We start from the raw sequence: 15,947 nt of genomic DNA on the forward strand, positions 1-15,947 counted from the left end.
GGTCTGGGTCTCGTGGGCTTCCCTCTGTGCCTCTATTTGGCTCTCCTGCCCCGCCCTGGGTGGGAACTCTGCCCCGCCCTGGGTGGGAACTCTGCCCAGGATCTCACCTGCAGTAGCCCCTCTCCGCCAGGTGACAGAGTGTCTGCAGGAGTTGGAAAGGCAGTTGCGGGCACTCCAGGAGGCCTGGGTCCTGCGCCAGCAGCACTGTGAAGAGAGCTGGGGCCTGCAGAAGCTCCGGCAGGGGCTGAAGCAGGCCGAGGCCTGGCTGGCCTCCCGAGAAGGCCTCCTGCTGGAGCCCAACTGTGGGGTGAGTGGAGGCCCTGCTCCCTAGCTGGCCACCACCTGCAGCTATGGCCCAGGGCAGATCCTGCTGCTCCTCCACCTACTGGCCACCCAGGCTGGGTTGTAGAGGGGGAAGAAGGCTCTCAGTGCCCCCAGGAGTTGACCCTCACTCTGTTTGCTTATCCCCAGCACTCGGTATCAGATGTAGAGCTGCTACTCCGCAGACACCAGGACTTAGAAAAGCTGCTGGCAACCCAGGAAGAGAAGTTTGCCCAACTACAAAAGACGACAGAGGTAAGGGGTGCTGGGGGAAGGGAGGGGGCAGGGGTACTAGGGTAAAGAGATAGGGGCATGAGGGCTGGTAGGTTGGAACAATCCCTTGTCTCAGCCTGCAAGTCAGGGTGTCCCCAGAGCATTCAGCCTTCATGGGACCCTTCCTCAGGACTTACCCTTCAGTAAAACCCCATCCTTGTCCTGGCCAGTTGCAGTGTCCTGCCATCCCAAATCCTGGGTAGGAAAGGGCACCACTGTAGACTGGGATGAGAGGGAGGCTCCAGAGCTGAAACAGCAAAAGATTAAGAATAGTGAGGAGACAGGACCTCTCTCTGACTGGGAGGAATTTGGGAGGAGAGGTTGACCTGGCTCACCTTGCCCCCCCCCCCCCCCCCGAGATGGAGCAGAAGCTGCTGCAGAAGGTGCAGGGGCTGAAACCCGGAAGAGTTGGCAGCCCTGACATCCTTCCAGCAGAGGCCCTCCAGACGCTGGGGGCCAGGAGTGCAGCTGGCTGAGACGAGGGACTTGCAGCCAGGTGTCCCCATTGAGCCACATACACCCTTCACCATTGTCTCCCTGGAGTGTGCAGCTTGGCAGCGGGATCCCAGTGGGGCCAGGGCTGTGGGGGTAAGGGCCCACACAAGGGAACCAGCACTGAGGTGCTGGGAGCTGGCTATAGGAGCTGGGGGCATCAGGAATAAAGAGGTCAGGGAGCAGTGGACACCTAGCCCACCTTCCAGAGGGGCCCATCCTCTGTGCTGGTTGCTCTTGCCATTTCCTGGGCCCTATCTTGCGTTTTCAGGATGCAAAGGGTACCCCTGCCATGGAGGGGTCTTTGGAGCTTAAGCAGCAGCTTCTGCCTGGGGGGAGGCAGGTAAGTACCAGGAGATTCATTCTCTAAGCAGCTCCCCTTTGCAGAGCAACTCAAGGGGCATCTGGGTCTGGTACCCTGGCATTGTGGACTTGAGTAGACTTCCTCCTGCATCCCACCCCCTGCTCTCAGGATAGTTTGGCTCCTTGGGACCACTTCACAGCTTCTACCCCACCCAGGAGGGGATGGGGCTCCTCCTCTCCCTCGTGCTCTTCCTCCTTTTCCTGATTTCCCTGTCAGAGCTCCTCCCTGGCTCCCTCTTCCCTATGGGAACATTGGTCCAGTCAGTACTTTTCCTGGGAGGCTCTGGAGACACGTGGCAGGCTCTGACAAGGCCTGGCCATCGCCAGCCCTGTGTGTGTTGCTGGTACAGTATCATTGCCTCTCTCCACAGCCCAGCTCAAGCTCCTGGGACAGCTGCTATGGGACCATCAGGGGCAGGTCCCTGAGCCTGTTCTCAGATGAGAGGATGGCAGCAGAGGTACTAGACGGCATGGGTCAAGGAGATGCAGACTTCAGAGGGCTGGACACGAGGCAAAGGGGCCAGAGGACAGAAAGGGCCACCTGGGGAAATGAGAAGGCCACGGTGACCCCTGCCCCTCGTTTCTCCTCAGAAAGTGGCTTCCATGGCCCTCCTTGACCTCATGGGAGCCCAGTGTGAGATGCTGAGGGACTGTCATGGCAGGAGACACACTTTCTCCTTAAGGTGAGACACAGGACTCAGGCATGGCCTCCCAGGAGCAGCAGCATGACTGCGGGGGCTAGAGGTAGGTCCCCGAAGGGGAGGTGGAGAGTTTGACCCCTGGCTGTCTGGTGGCCAGGCTGAGCAGTGGGGCAGAGATCCTGTTTGCAGCACCGTCTGAAGAGCAGGCTGAGAGCTGGTGGCGAGCCCTGGGCAGAGCAGCAGGTGAGTAGCAGAGGAAGGACTGGGGTGGGGGCGTCGACTCTCTACGTCCCAAGATCCTGGTGCCACTAGTGTTTCTGCACCAGTTAAGCAACTTGCTCAAGATCACACAGCTAATTAGCAGCAGCTGTGGGTTCAGTCTGGACCCCCCCAGCTGCTTCTTGGTCCTGTTCTGCCGCCTTGACCACTTTCTCTGGCATCATAAACTTTTTTTTTTTTTTTTTATGGTGGCTGGCCAGTACAGGGATCTGAATCTGTGATCTTGGTGTTATAAGGCTGCACTCTAACCAACTGAGCTAACCAGCCAACCCTCTGTCATTGTTATCTGACAAGGCTTTGTGAGGAGAATGTATTCAGGGAATGTCCTGGGGGCTGCTGAGGGCTCCTTCCAGTCTCTCTCGGATCCTGGCTCCATTCCTCACTCTACATGTGTTTCCCTGGGCTTTCCCCCAAGACTCTGTCCTTCCAAAATCCCAAAGCGATCTTGAGTTTCTTCGGTGTTTCAGAATCTCACCTCCTCCAGGCTGATCCTTTTCTTAGTGCATCTGCATGAGTCTTCTAGGAAACCTTGGGGAAAACCTGCCTGTGAGCACTCAGCCTGTGCTGCACCTCCCCTTGGGAAAGGCATGATGGGACTGATTCCCTAGAGCCCTGGGGAGTCTCCAGAAGCAGGGCGAAGGAGCTTGCCAGAGTCAGTTGCCTATAGCTAGCCTGGTGTCTGGGTCAGGGTTGACAGTCGTTCCTCCCTTGCTCTGCAGCACAGAGTCTGAGCCCAGAACTCAAAGCCAGACCTGTTGGCTTCCTGGCTGAGAGCGCTGGAGAAAGGTTGTCCAGCACAGCTGCTCTGCCCAGGTAGGACACTGGGATGGGTGTGGGTGGGGTGGGGAGGCCTGAGCTTCAATAACTGGCACAGATGCTGCCCTCTTTTGCATGAAGTCTTGGGATTCAGACCCACTATGCCAGGCTGTGAGGAAACACCCATATTTGAGACCCTCAACCACCCCTGGGAAATAGGAAGCCCTAACTGGGTGCAAACACCTGCTCTCTCTCAGCTGTGACAGCAGAGTCCAGGCCACAAGGCTCCCTTTCCCCACAGACTCAATGGTTGTCCCCTCCCAGGGGCTCACTCCATGCCCTCCATGCTGGGGGAGATCCGACAGATGACTGGCCCTGCAGACAAAGCTGCACAAGGCTCCCAACACCTTTTCTGCCCCTGCCAGCCTCGTGGTAAGGGGCATTCTCAGGTTTCTCTGTGCACACTGCTGGAAAGCTTGCCTGGATTTGTCTGCCAGGGACCCACACATTCCTCATTTTTTGGTCTCCTCTCATGCCCAAAGACACAGCATTTGTTTGCAGGACAACCAGACTCCTCCTCCTCCCTTGCTCATATCCCTGCTCTCTGCCTCCATCCTCTTCTTGCTTTCCCCAGTCCCTACTCCAAGAGTATAGAAAGGGCCCGGAAGTCAGCATGTCCACGGGATTGCAGACCAGGGCCAAGGGAATGCAAAGGCTGGGAGAATGTGGCAGGCTGAAGTACAGGAGCAAATGCCTCTTATTTGGAACCTCTCCTTGTAGACCCTGGCCTTATTCAGATGCTCAACTACCTCACCCACATCGCTTTCCCACCTCCAAGCCCCTGGGCTCCAGGCTCTCCAGGAGAGAGGACACTTGGGGCTAGATGGAAATGGGGGAGGGATTGGAGACAGGCAAATTCTCCATACACAGGCCCCCAGAATGAGCCTAGCTATCATGCACACACATGTACACACGTGCAGAACCATGTGCCCGGAAGGCTTTCACACCATAACAGGAGGCAGCCATGGCTGTGGTCTGTGGCATAGTCATCCACTCCTGTAGGGCCCAAGGGTTCCAATTTGTGATTCGGATGATGTGTTGCTGAAGGGAGAGGCCTTGTCCTGGATACAGTGGTGTTTCAGGCTACCAGGACAGCCATTTCTTCTGTTCTGTGACCCTAGCCCTGTCCCCCAGGGCAGGGCCTGAGAGTTGCTTAGCCAGGGCTGACAGATGTTGTATCAAGGCAATTTCCTCCCATTTGCCCCACAAAACTGTGGTTGCTCCTGCAGCTGCCTGTCAGCTCCTGGAATCTACTCCCCATACTTATTCTAGGAAGCAGGGAGGCTGGAGAGCTGGGGAGAAGTGCTTGGAGAAGATTCTGGGGTGGCCAGGTCCTAAACTCACTCTGCCTCCCTGTTCTTCCAACAGGTCTGGACCTTGAAGTGAACCCCAAGGCAACACTAAACCTCAGAGCTACAAGCAAGAACACACAGTAGGGGACCAGAATGAGACTCAGCTACAGGCATGAGGGTATCTCTCTCCTGGCTGCTCAGTCCTAGGCTCTGCCCAAAGCCAGGCCAGGTCCCTCAAGACCAGCTTCTGGAATAGATAGTTCCTTATTAGAAGATAGGCCCCACCAAGGTCACAGCCAGATGAAGTTACACTGTTGCTGCTGGTCCCAGGTCTGGCCGCCCTTACTGCATGGCGAGAAATAGCCATTTGACTAATCCTTGGCCTCACCCTGAGGTCTCTGCCTGGGTGAAGGGGACAGATGTTAGAAAAGGTGGACAAAGCTAGGACTACAGCAGCAGAGGCCCCACCCCATCCCCAGGCCAAACTGTTCTCCTCCCTGCTTGGAAAGGGTGGCCATGAGCACCAGCAGACATGAGCAGATGCCCTGCTTTTCAGGGGAAGCTCACACTGATGAGCTACCTCTGATAGGTGGGGGAGACTTTTTTTTAACCAGTCCTTGCATGTATATCCAAGAGTCTGGAATGACATGCCCCCTCTCAGTGGTAATGACAGATAATCTCAGATAATGCATTACAGAGATTCAAACAAACATGTGGTGCTAGGTGCTCCATTTCATTCTGTACAACTATTTGAAGTAGCATGAAAGGGAAAACAGACACAGGTCATGAGGCTTTGAGCACTTATACAACTTTGGTCAATACTGCTCTGAGCTCCTGCCACCTTAGTTCCCCTCAGCTGCCACAGAACATCTGAGCCCCAAATCTTCCCCCTGCTCAGAGAAAGTCAGCTCTGGGCCTTGGCTGCATTTGTAGCCACAAGGAGCTGGGCCTTGTCCTCTGTGACAGGGTTGCTGGTGCTTCAGTCACTACCACATCTGGGCGGTTCTGGGCAGACACCTCAGTGGAACTGTGACTGGGCCAGCTGAGTCCCCAGAGGCTCTGGAACACTTGGCGATGATGGTCCCCCACCCCCAACTCAGAGCAGAAGGGGAATGAGCCTGAAAGTCAAGGGTGGTGGGGCCAGGCACCTTCCCTCGCCTGCCATCACTCAGGCCTGCGTTGCCGCCTCCGCCGCACAGCCAGGCGCAGGGCCTCCAGCAGCTGCTCCCGGCTGTTGCAGATATTGTAATGTGTCAGGCGCAGCAGCTTGTCCACAGCCTCTTGGCTGTAGGTCACCTTCGTGTAGTGGTAGGGGGAGTCAGATGAAGACAGGTTCACCTCCCCAGCCGCCACCTCCTCAGGTGTCCGCCGGACCCCTGTGGAAAGAGTGCAGCCTGGGCATGGAGAGCAAATTCACTGGGGATGGGTTTGGGGTCACCTGTGGAGAGGCATAAAGGATGGAGGAGGTGTAACTGAGGACAGGGGGCCTGAGCACCAGGTAGGTGAGGAAGGGTCTGGGGATGGTGGCTTACCAGGAGCTGAGTGCTCCCGGAAGGAGTCATTGACCAGAGGGAAGTGCAGCACCACAGGGGCTTCAGGGTGGGCAGGGTCGGAGAAGGCGTGGCACTCCCGAGGCTGGCACTGCTCTTCTGGGCTGGGCGAGATGGGCGGGAATGGGATCCCCTGCTCCTGGCAGAACCGACTGAGGAGCTGCAGCTGCTACAGGACGGGCAGAAGTGGCATCAGAGGTACGAGCCCATGGGGCTGGCTGAACATGGAGATTCACTAAGACATGCAGGATTCAGTGCTCGAATTCCAAGTCAGAGACTCCAGTGGACCCAGCAAAGTCATGCCACTAAGAAAAGACTACTCTAAATCTGACTGCTCCTGTTGCAACTCCTCAGGGGCTGCCAACAACCCTCCAGTTCTGAAATTGGGAGGCAAAAACCTCTCACTGGGGCCGGCCCGGTGGCGCACTGCTACAGTGCGCCACTTGGGAGCGTGGCGGCGCTCCCGCCGAGGGTTCGGATCCCACGCACAGACCGGCCGCTCACTGGCTGAGCAAGGTGCGGGCGCGACACTGAGGGTTGCGATCCGTTGCCGGTCATGAAAAAAGACAAAAAGGAAAAAAAAAAAAAACCTCTCACTGGAGCAACACAGAAACTCACAGTGGTTGGGTCCCAGAGGTCCAGGACCTTATAGGGATGCAGTTACAGTAAAGACCCAAATATAAAATGCATATGAAAACATCCCAAGCTTCCTGAGCAGAATAAGCTTCCCTGGTAATGAAGTTATAGGATCCAGTGTTCCATTCACCTGGTGTCACTGTCACAGCTCCTAAAGGAAGCTGGACCAGATACTGAACTCCAGAATGGATCTCTCCAGGGGCAGGAGCCAGGAGGACAGGCTTGAGTTGCCCACTACCTCTCATACCTGCCCCAACATCCCAAGTCACGCTTGTCCTGCCCCACCCCCCACCAACCTGAAAGGCTCCATGGAGGTTGTAGTCCAGCGACAAGATGAGGTCCACATCCCGGGTGGGCTGCAGGAGGGGCATGCAGCTGGTGTTGATGAGGTAGCCAACATCCAGCAGGCAAAGGTGGGGCTCCATAGGGGTCAGCTGGTTGGGAAGCCCATCCAATGTGGTGGCTAGAAAGGTTTGGGGGGATGGAGTAGAAGAAGCAGCAACTGTCATTGATACTAAGGGCCCCAGGCTCCTCCTGGTTAATGGTGATTCTTGCTGCTGGTGGGAAGAGAGAATCTGTCCTCTGGCCCCTGCTCTCTCCTGCTGTAGTAGCACCTCTACAACCCTGAAGGTGGGCCCTGAGAGAGAAAAGGAGCTTCTCCAAACAGTCCAGGGAACTGAGCTCAAAGGATGAGGTTTGAGGGGAGAGATGGGACTGGACAGTGAGAGTGTCTGGACCAGGCACTCGGCTCAGGCAGCCATGCGAAGACTATAGAGAGCTGGGTCGAGGGGGAGGGAAGGAGATACCTTTCCAGATGGAGAAATGAGGATGCTGGAAATAGTCTTTGTGGAAATGTAGGCCATGCAAGAAATTGTGTGTGGCCTGGGCAAGTGGGCGCCTCGTCAGAAGGTCAGTGAAAAGCTCGGCTATCTTGTCAGCTGTTGCGGGTGGCTCTTCTACCTTCAGAAGAGGGACTTGTTCCTTGTCTGCACAGACAAGAGAGTGTGGGGGAAATGAGGCATCTTTCAGGAAACGGGGACCCCTGGACCTTTATCCCAGCTTCTGTGGTGACCCTGGAGGAGGAACAGTTGAGACCCACAAAGGCCTGAGAGCCACCCCCACCACCCCACAAATACACTCCTAACTGGCTATCCCTCTGCACCCTTACAAAGGAACCCAAGCACCTACCCAGGCTGGCCTGATTCTGGGCCCAGCGGTCCCAGAATTGGCTAGGCTCTGAGGCCCAGTATAAGCTGTCCTGGAGGTTGGCTGCATACAGGTTGCTCCAGATACCTGAGAGAGTGAACATGAGGGGAAGAGGGTCCCCCACCCCTGTCACCACCTGACCCTTCCCTGTGGCCCATCCTGGACCAGGAAACATCTTAGTGTCTGAGCTGGGAGGGTCCAGGGCCTGCTCTCTCATCCAGGCCCATTCTCTTCCCTCTGCCCGGCTTCTGTAGCCTTCCAGATACCCCTCACCTTCCAAGAAGCAGATGCGGGACTCAGGAAGCCTCTTCATCAGCCGTCCCATGAAGAACTCAGAGCCAAAGAGCTCGGAGGGAACAAAGGCCCCATACTTGGGGAAGCCGACCTCATAGGGGGAGAACTCGCACCACTCTGTAAGGAGGCCACATACCTCAGGGACCTGGAACACTCAGGCAGCCCTGGGACCAGGAGGCTCAGGCTTTGTTGCTGGGACTTTGAGCATGCGATCTAAGCCCTTGCCCCCATTCCAGAGGCCTGAAGGACCTTGGTAGGATGACAGTTTCTGAAAAGCATGGAACCTGGCCCAGGAAAGGGGGTGTAAAATCCATGTCCTACACAGAGGCCTGGTTACCCCTTCTCCCACCAACCGTGAGAGCACGGGGCTCAGCTCCAGGGCCACTCACCTGCAAATTCAAAGGTGGTCAGGCTCTGCCCCTTGGTGTTGAGGGCAGAGTAGATGGGCAGAGGGTTCTGGCCACGACTCAGGGCCTCCCGCTGATCTGAGAGCTTGTGGTCATGGGGCTAGGGGAAAGATGATTAGAACCTAAACCCACAGCTTCTTGGTACCTGGAGCATTTCCCACTCCTGCTGCCTAGTGCTGCACCCCATCTCCAGTCCTCGCCCTGCATTGCTCCCCAGGCTGCACCCCTCCCCATACCTCATCATGCAGCAGTGCCTCATTGATGAGGGCCCACAGATTGGTGAAGCAGTTCGGGTAGCCCAGGCGGGCACGCTCAGCCAGCTCCTGCCGGTACCGCTGCAGCTGGCTGGGGGCCAGCACACCCAGCTTGCTCTTGGTCACCTGCATCTTCAGCAACTCTGTGGGTCCTGCTAGATCCTTCTGAGACCACTCTGGATCCTCATAGAGGTTGGCCAAGGCCCTGAGAAAAGCCAAAGACAAGGGGATTATCACTTAAAAACCCCATCTACACCTCACGTCCTTCTCCTCTAGGACAACAGCCTGGCAGCCCCTTCAAGGGTCCCTTGAACACATTTCTCCCTGGCCCGTGCATTCTCTCAGACCTTCCAGTTTCCACAGACGCCTAAGAGAGCCTTACCCCAGCACCCCCTCCCACGACCCACCTAGCTAACTGCAGGCTCTAGCACTCAACCTTCCACCAGCTCACCAGGTAGAACCTGAGGCCCCTGTGATGTAGGAGATGCAATCCAAGAGGCCCAACTCCCTCAGGCCAGCCAGCTGACCATACAAGGAAGTCATTGCCCGTATACCACCACCAGTGGCCATAACCGCTACGACTGGGATCTGGAAGAGAAAACAGCCAAGCTCAGAGAGGCCCTAGGGATGGAGGAGGCCAAAGCGCAGGAAGAGAAGGTAGCAGGTCAAGTTGCCATTCAGCTTGTCGCCCCCCAGCCCCCTCACTGGCTAAGGCCTGATCAGGGGTCTTGGGAACCAGATCTGAGTCATCCCTGCTAAGAATCTAATCAGAAATGTCTCCTGAGGGTCAGGCTTCTTTAGTTTTAAGAACTCCAGGAAAAGTGGCCCAGACAAGTTCCAGCAGGCCTCATCTCCTCACCCCTAGACCATGAGGAGTCTGATGATAACTTTCACTTTTTGAGGCCACCTCAAAAGTCTTCCAAATAGCCACTTCTCCCCCTCTTGCAAGGATTAGTCATTCCCTAGGAGATGACCCAGGCTGATATGAACCTCCTGGGATCACCCTGAGCCAACAAGCGATCTTTGTACCAGATGTCTGTCTCACTAATTGGTCAGACTAAGTCCAGTTTCAAAACCTGGGCCAGGCTAAGGACCAAGAGATAAAGAGAAGAAAAGAGTCTAGCAGGGAAGTTCCCATCTGTGAGCTCCAAGTGCCTCAAGCAACACTCTGTACTTATCAAGCCCCTGCCAATATCTTGTGAGAGGGATGCAGAGCAGGGGCAGGCAGATGGAAGACAGGTACAAGCCTGGTTGGCACTGGCTCTGGTCACGGAACAGTCCAGCCTTTAACACTTGTCTCTGGGCCCAAGCAAGCGGGGACGACTCCACCCAATCCTGCCCAGCCCCCAGACCTCATCCTCATGCAGGTCTCCATCCAGCTGCAGGGCTTGCTTCAGGGCTGCGGCCACCACCTGCTTCCTCCTGCTCAAGAAGGCCTGCTCCTCCGCACAGGTCCCACAGCCCAGCCGCACGGCTAGCTCCCTTGGTCTGGGGGGAAGGAAGAGACCATGAGACAGCTCTCAGCCCTGCCAGAGAAAGGGAAGCTAGGTCTGCCTCGCCTACCAAGCCACTGCCCTCTCTCCTGTCCTCTCCCAACCCTCACTGCCACCCTTGTGTCCTAAGACTCTGAAGTTTGACACCTGTGGATGGAGCAAGAGGAGAAGGCGAACCCAGATCCATGTGAGGCACACTTAGCAAACGTCAGGGACTAAAGAGGCCACTTGGAGTCCCAGGTGCAGATAGGCCCCTGGGCAGGACCCAACACTGTAGATCCCATATCCAAGTCTCAGTTTATCTCCCTCATCCACCAAGTACAAAAATGACTACAAGGGCACAGGAAAGGACCACTGATCCCATCTCTGCATAGTGAGAAGCTACTTACCCAAGGCATGGAGGGCAGGGTGGGCGACTCCTCTTATGAAGGTTATTTAAGGTCTGTCCACTACACCTTCCACCCAAAAGGGCACAATTTCCCCTCTCCCCTCTCGGTTTCCTTGCCCTCTCTGTGCCTCAAACCATGGTACTGTCTTCACTTCCCACCTGTTTTTCCAGCCAAAAATTTATCAGGTGCCTGGCACCGGGTTGGGCACACACCCCACCAACTAAAGCAGAAACATAAGTAAAACCATTAAGAAAAGCACCTTTCTATGCCAAGGCTTCATCCCTGTACTTAACACTCCACCATGAGCAAGCCCCTGAGCATCTTCAAAGAGGCTTGGTGGCAACTGTACTGTGAGCTGCCTGCTCACTCTGCCAGGCTAGATGCCTTGCCTTTATTTTATTTTATTTTTTTTAAAGATGACCGGTAAGGGGATCTTAACCCTTGACTTGGTGTTGTCAGCACCACGCTCAGCCAGTGAGCGAACCGGCCATCCCTATGTGGGATCCGAACCCAGGGCCTTGGTGTTATCAGCACCGCACTCTCCCGAGTGAGCCACGGGGCCGGCCCTAGATGCCTTGCCTTCAGCCACCCCTCCCTGGTTGCTTCCCCATGGCCTTTCCCAACCCCCAGCCAGGCCTCTCACCCTTCTTTTTTCAGCTTCACTCTCATCAGGGGCTCCTGAAAACCATGAATGCCCCAGTCACAAAGGTTGGCCACCTCTACCCAACTCCATTCCTCTACCCTGGCCCGGACACACCCCTATGATGTCCCCATGCTCCTTTAGGCCCCACCCATCTCCACAGGGGCCAGGTCTGATGCCTGAAGGCAGGGATCTCAGTGGACCCTCCCCCACAAGACTGGCCTAGGCATCTGTTCAGAGCACGACCCGAGGAGAGAAGTTGCTACAGCAGCAGGCCAGTCCCTTCAAGGGCAGGGGGCTGGGGCCCAGCCCTGTCCATGCATCTACTTTCCTCCTTTGGGTGGCCAGTACCTGGGACATGGGGAAGACAAGCCTCATCAGTTGGCCAGAAGGTAGGGCCCTCAGTGGCACCTTCAGTTGCTCCTGGGGGGCATCCTGCAGGGGAGAGGAAGGAAGGAGACCTAAGAATCTTTACCCTTCCTCTCCTAGCAAGGATCTCACCAACTTCCCCTGGCAGCAACAGAGGAGTGGTAGGGAAAGGACAGGAGACCAACATCACCCACATACACCCCGCCTGGGGTGCCTGACTCTGCCAGGGAGTGATATGGGGGAGGTGGGGCTTGGGTGAGCAGAGGTCATCCTGGGAGGAGGCGCTGAGGTAGGAGGGTGGAAGACTCTGGGGGTCCTGTCTCAAGGGCATGAGGCATACTACCTGCAGATGAAGACCCAGCTCTTGCTCCCAGCAGGATGGGCAATGGAAGCAGAAAGTTCTGGTGCCCACAGAGGCCTCCTGCAGACCCTCATAGGATCCAGGAACCACAAGCTGAACTCTGCGCTCTGACTCTGGAAACAGGAACCAGGGCAGAGAGGCTGGGAATGAGATCTCTGCCCACGGAGTCCCTCGTCTTGCCCGAGGAATCTGAAGGGCAGTTCCCTCTGTTCATTGAAATGGAGGTCTGGCCCATACTGAGGCTGGAAGATGGAGCCCCTCGGAGCAGGACTAAGGGGGAAAGCTCAGGTCCTGGAGCCCCAGCATGGATTTACTGCCCAACCCCTACTCCTGCCTTTGGGAGCCAAAGTCAGCTAGTGCAAAATCCCCTCCAGGGTCCCCTTAGAAAGGGGGAAGACAAGGACTGGGGGCTGGGGACTGTCTCAGTGTGTCGGGGACTCACCCTTGTGGTCCTCTGTCTCCTCCAGTTGAACGTGCAAGCAGGAGAGTTCCCGGGCCTGAATTGTTAAGAGAGCCCCTCAGAGGCTAACCCCTTCCCTGCTCAGGGACCCCTACACTCCCAGCACCCCAGTGCTTGCTCCTCAGCACTTTATTACCTTTGCCCTGAGTCACCAAGCATTTGCTTGTAGTTGTATTCCCTCGACAAACTGAAATCACAGGGTCCCCCCCAAACTCAGCGCCACCAAGACCCAGGAAGAAGAGTGTGAGGGAGGAGTTCCTAGGAACCCCCAGTCCACCCCAAGGGCTGTTCCAGACTCACCACCAGGATGCCATTGCTGATGAGCTGCTCGGCACAGCCTGTCCTGGAAAGAGCCCCCAGTGATCCTGAGCAGAAGTCCAGGTTCTCACGTTCCCACCCCCACGGAGGCCTGAGCATTCCTCCTCCAGTAGGGAAGGGCACCAGCTCTGGGTGTGCTGGCACTGTCCTTCCCAGAAGGAAGCGCTCCCACCCACAACTGCCTCGTGGCCCTTGACTCACAGACTCTGCAGCCGAAATTCAACTTCTAACCGCTCCTCACCCTGGAGAGAGAGAGAGAAGCAAGTTAGAAAGGGTTAGAAGGAGTGTGCATGTGTGTGAACGCCAGAGTGTGTGCAGATTCCGACCCAAGCACCAGTGATGGGGAAAGCCACTGTCCATCTCCAGGCTGCTCTGTCCACACTACTTGGATAGCTCCAAGAAAGCTGCCCCTTGGCTCAGAGGGTCAGGGATGGGACTGCTGCTCAGTGGACAGGAGCACCTGGCTGGCAGAGGCCTCTCAGATGCCAGGGAAGCCCGGATCACTCCCTAGAGAAGAGGGGCCTGTACCAGCTCCCTTCCAAAGTGCCCCCCCTTCCCAGGGCTGGGGCACCCTCTGCGGCCTCAAATATAGCCTTACCTGAGGGCTCAATGAGAAACTCTCGCGCCGGAACTCCCCAGCCCGCAGGGTCCCTGCGTCAAACAGCACTGATAACACGGGGTCGTCTTTTGTCAACAGGTCCTGGTCAAAGACTTTCAGTTCCATGATGTTCTGGAAGGGGAACAAAATAAGGATGCAGGAAGGAGGGTCTGGGAGAGGACAGATGGCAGTGGGTGGACAGGGAGCAGGGCTGGGGCTGACGCCTGGCCCACCTTAATCTGGCTGTGGATTCGGAAGTGAAAGCTCTGATTCCAGATGGGGCTTCTGCTGTTCTTGACTGTGCATGTCTGAATCTTGTGGCTGGAGGCCGTGGGCAGCCACAGAGTCACATAGCAGTCAGAGGGGGTCACTGTGGGAAGAACGCCAACAGCCCTTCCCAGCCCAGATTCTACTTCCTTCCATCACTAGGAACCCATGTGGAATGGGGCTGGGTGGGGAGGCAGGACGGACAGCAGCAGAGCCCCAGCTGCCATCTTCCACCCAGAACCTCCTCTCAGCCCCCCCCTCTGGGACCCCTGCAAGTCCAGCCCTCCTCTGGGCCCCTCCCACTAGTCCCATCCCCCTCTGAATCTAGCTGCAGCACCCTCCTCCTAGGCACTCACCTAGGTCCTTGGAGGGCAGGCCATGGGCCTGCCGGACACACACAGTGAGCAGACAGGTTCCAGGTACCTTTGCCTGCAGATGAGGAAGGGGGCAGACTTGCTGCAAGCTGATGGTGCCAAAGGCAACAAGGGCCACAAGGGAGACTGCAGCAGTCCCACAAAGCCTAATCCTGAACTGAAAGGATCAGGCCCACTCACCCTGGGGCCTGAACTCTTCATCACATCCTGAATCAATAGGAGGAGATACAGCATCTTGGTGATTACACCTGCCAACACTTACACAATGCTCTGCGCCCAGCGCTGGGCCAAGGGTTTTACATAAAGTCATTTAATACCCAACAACCCTGTGCATGGGCACGATTTATGATGGCCAACCCCACAAGGAAACTGAGGCACAGAGAGGTTAAGCAGTCACTTGCCAGAGGTCCACAATCAGGACTAGAACCTAGTAGCTACAGAATTGTGCCCCACACATACTTCCTCCTATTTCCTGGATACAGTATCATCTAGTCTTTCCATCCCACATCCCTAGCTCACATCCTTTCTAAGCAGCTTTGAGGCATGTCTTGGGTGGCAGGGGATATAAGCAGTTGGGGCAGGGGAAGAGGCATGTCAGGGCCTTGGGCCCCTCAATTGAACTGCTCCCCATATTCTCCATCCCTGAAGGCCATCTGGAAATGGGCTCTGATAGGGTACATACAGCAGTTCCTCCAGGTCCTATGTAGTCAGGCTAAAGATGGTCCCCAGGTAGCTCCCTCCAAATCCACTCCCCTGGTTCTGAGAATGTAGATTCTGGAAGGTATGCCAGGGCAGGGGAAGCCTGTGCCAACTGGTCCTTTCTTCTGGCTTTCAGCCCTGCCTCCAGAAGGGCCCTGATGGATCAAGTCCAGGCAGCCACTGGGATTGGGGCAGAGCTGGGGAAGCTCATGCATCAGTGCCAGGCCCAGGGCCCCCACACCCCAAGCAACTGAGTCAGAGTGGTACTGGAGCAGCCACTTCCCTCGGGCTCCGGGATGGTAGCATGGAACCTCAGTGTTCCCAGGGCCCAAATCCATGGTGCCAGGGAGCTCTGCCTGGAGCCCATTCCCAGGGCAGAAAGAACTCAGGAGGGATTCCTCATCCCAGAGCCCTACCTTTCCCTTGGCTTCTGCTCACTGCCCTGGTCCTGCGGCCAGCACACACCGCTTTCTACTCATGGAAAAGCCACAGCTCCGGGCTGGCCCAGTGGCGCACTGGATAGTGCGCCGCTTGGGAAGCGCGGCGGCGCTCCTGCCCGAGGGTTCGGATCCCACATACGGACCGGTTCCCGCTCACTGGCTGAGCGAGGCGCGGGAGCGACACCGAGGGTTGCAATCCCGTTGCCGGTCCCCGGTCCGGTACGGGGGCAACACTGAGGGTTGCGATCCGTTGCCGGACACGGAAAAAGAGGGTTCGGATCCCACATACGGACCGGTTCCCGCTCACTGGCTGAGCGAGGCGCGGGAGCGACACCGAGGGATGCAATCCCGTTGCCGGTCCCAGGTCCGGTACGGGGGCGACACTGAGGGTTGCGATCCGTTGCCGGACACAGAAAAAGACAAAAGACAAAAAAAAAAAAAAAAGAAAAAAAAGAAAAGCCACAGCTCCTCTAAGAAACAGCATTAACCAGGCCCTGGGTGGGGATTGGGGCAGAGTCGGGGCCCAGTGCCCTACGGGGCCTTACCAGAGCCATGAGACTGAGTCCTCAGGAGCAGGAACAAGGGGTGGTAGCCACAGGCCCGACTGTCAGCGTTTTAACCCAGATCCAGGGGTGTCCCAGCTGGCCCCGAGCTCCTCCTTGGTCCCTCCCACCCACCTCCTCCACTCTACCCAAGCCCCACACCCACTCCTGGA

General features: G+C 56.7%; 2 protein-coding genes across 2 annotated transcripts in view; one reads left to right on the top strand and one right to left on the bottom strand.

Moving 5' to 3' along the window:
* The window catches only part of SPTBN5 (spectrin, beta, non-erythrocytic 5), a 50,175-nt gene extending 44,988 nt beyond the window's left edge, over positions 1-5,187 (top strand). The window contains 10 exon segments of the mRNA XM_008587757.1: positions 131-307; positions 472-576; positions 954-1,009; positions 1,011-1,092; positions 1,358-1,429; positions 1,821-1,907; positions 2,041-2,132; positions 2,248-2,333; positions 3,089-3,182; positions 4,554-5,187. Of these exon segments, the coding sequence (XP_008585979.1) occupies positions 131-307; positions 472-576; positions 954-1,009; positions 1,011-1,092; positions 1,358-1,429; positions 1,821-1,907; positions 2,041-2,132; positions 2,248-2,333; positions 3,089-3,182; positions 4,554-4,566 (864 nt within the window). The 3' untranslated portion in view covers positions 4,567-5,187.
* A 4-nt stretch (positions 5,188-5,191) lies between these two features.
* Positions 5,192-15,877, bottom strand: PLA2G4B (phospholipase A2, group IVB (cytosolic)). Its single transcript, XM_008587468.1, has 20 exons — positions 15,778-15,877; positions 14,076-14,148; positions 13,686-13,822; positions 13,453-13,584; positions 13,056-13,096; positions 12,837-12,879; positions 12,519-12,573; positions 12,059-12,189; positions 11,698-11,781; positions 11,350-11,384; positions 10,177-10,312; positions 9,276-9,412; positions 8,807-9,029; positions 8,553-8,670; positions 8,143-8,280; positions 7,852-7,956; positions 7,470-7,649; positions 6,960-7,126; positions 6,010-6,196; positions 5,192-5,853 (listed from the first exon to the last, which is right to left on the bottom strand). The coding sequence occupies exons 1-20, from the start codon at positions 15,784-15,786 to the stop codon at positions 5,642-5,644; spliced, it is 2,343 nt and encodes a 780-aa protein (XP_008585690.1). The 5' UTR covers positions 15,787-15,877; the 3' UTR covers positions 5,192-5,641.
* Positions 15,878-15,947: the final 70 nt, after the last annotated feature.

This window comes from Galeopterus variegatus, unplaced genomic scaffold, assembly GCF_000696425.1.
Source record: "Galeopterus variegatus unplaced genomic scaffold, G_variegatus-3.0.2 Scaffold119, whole genome shotgun sequence".
Lineage (NCBI taxonomy): Eukaryota > Metazoa > Chordata > Mammalia > Dermoptera > Cynocephalidae > Galeopterus > Galeopterus variegatus.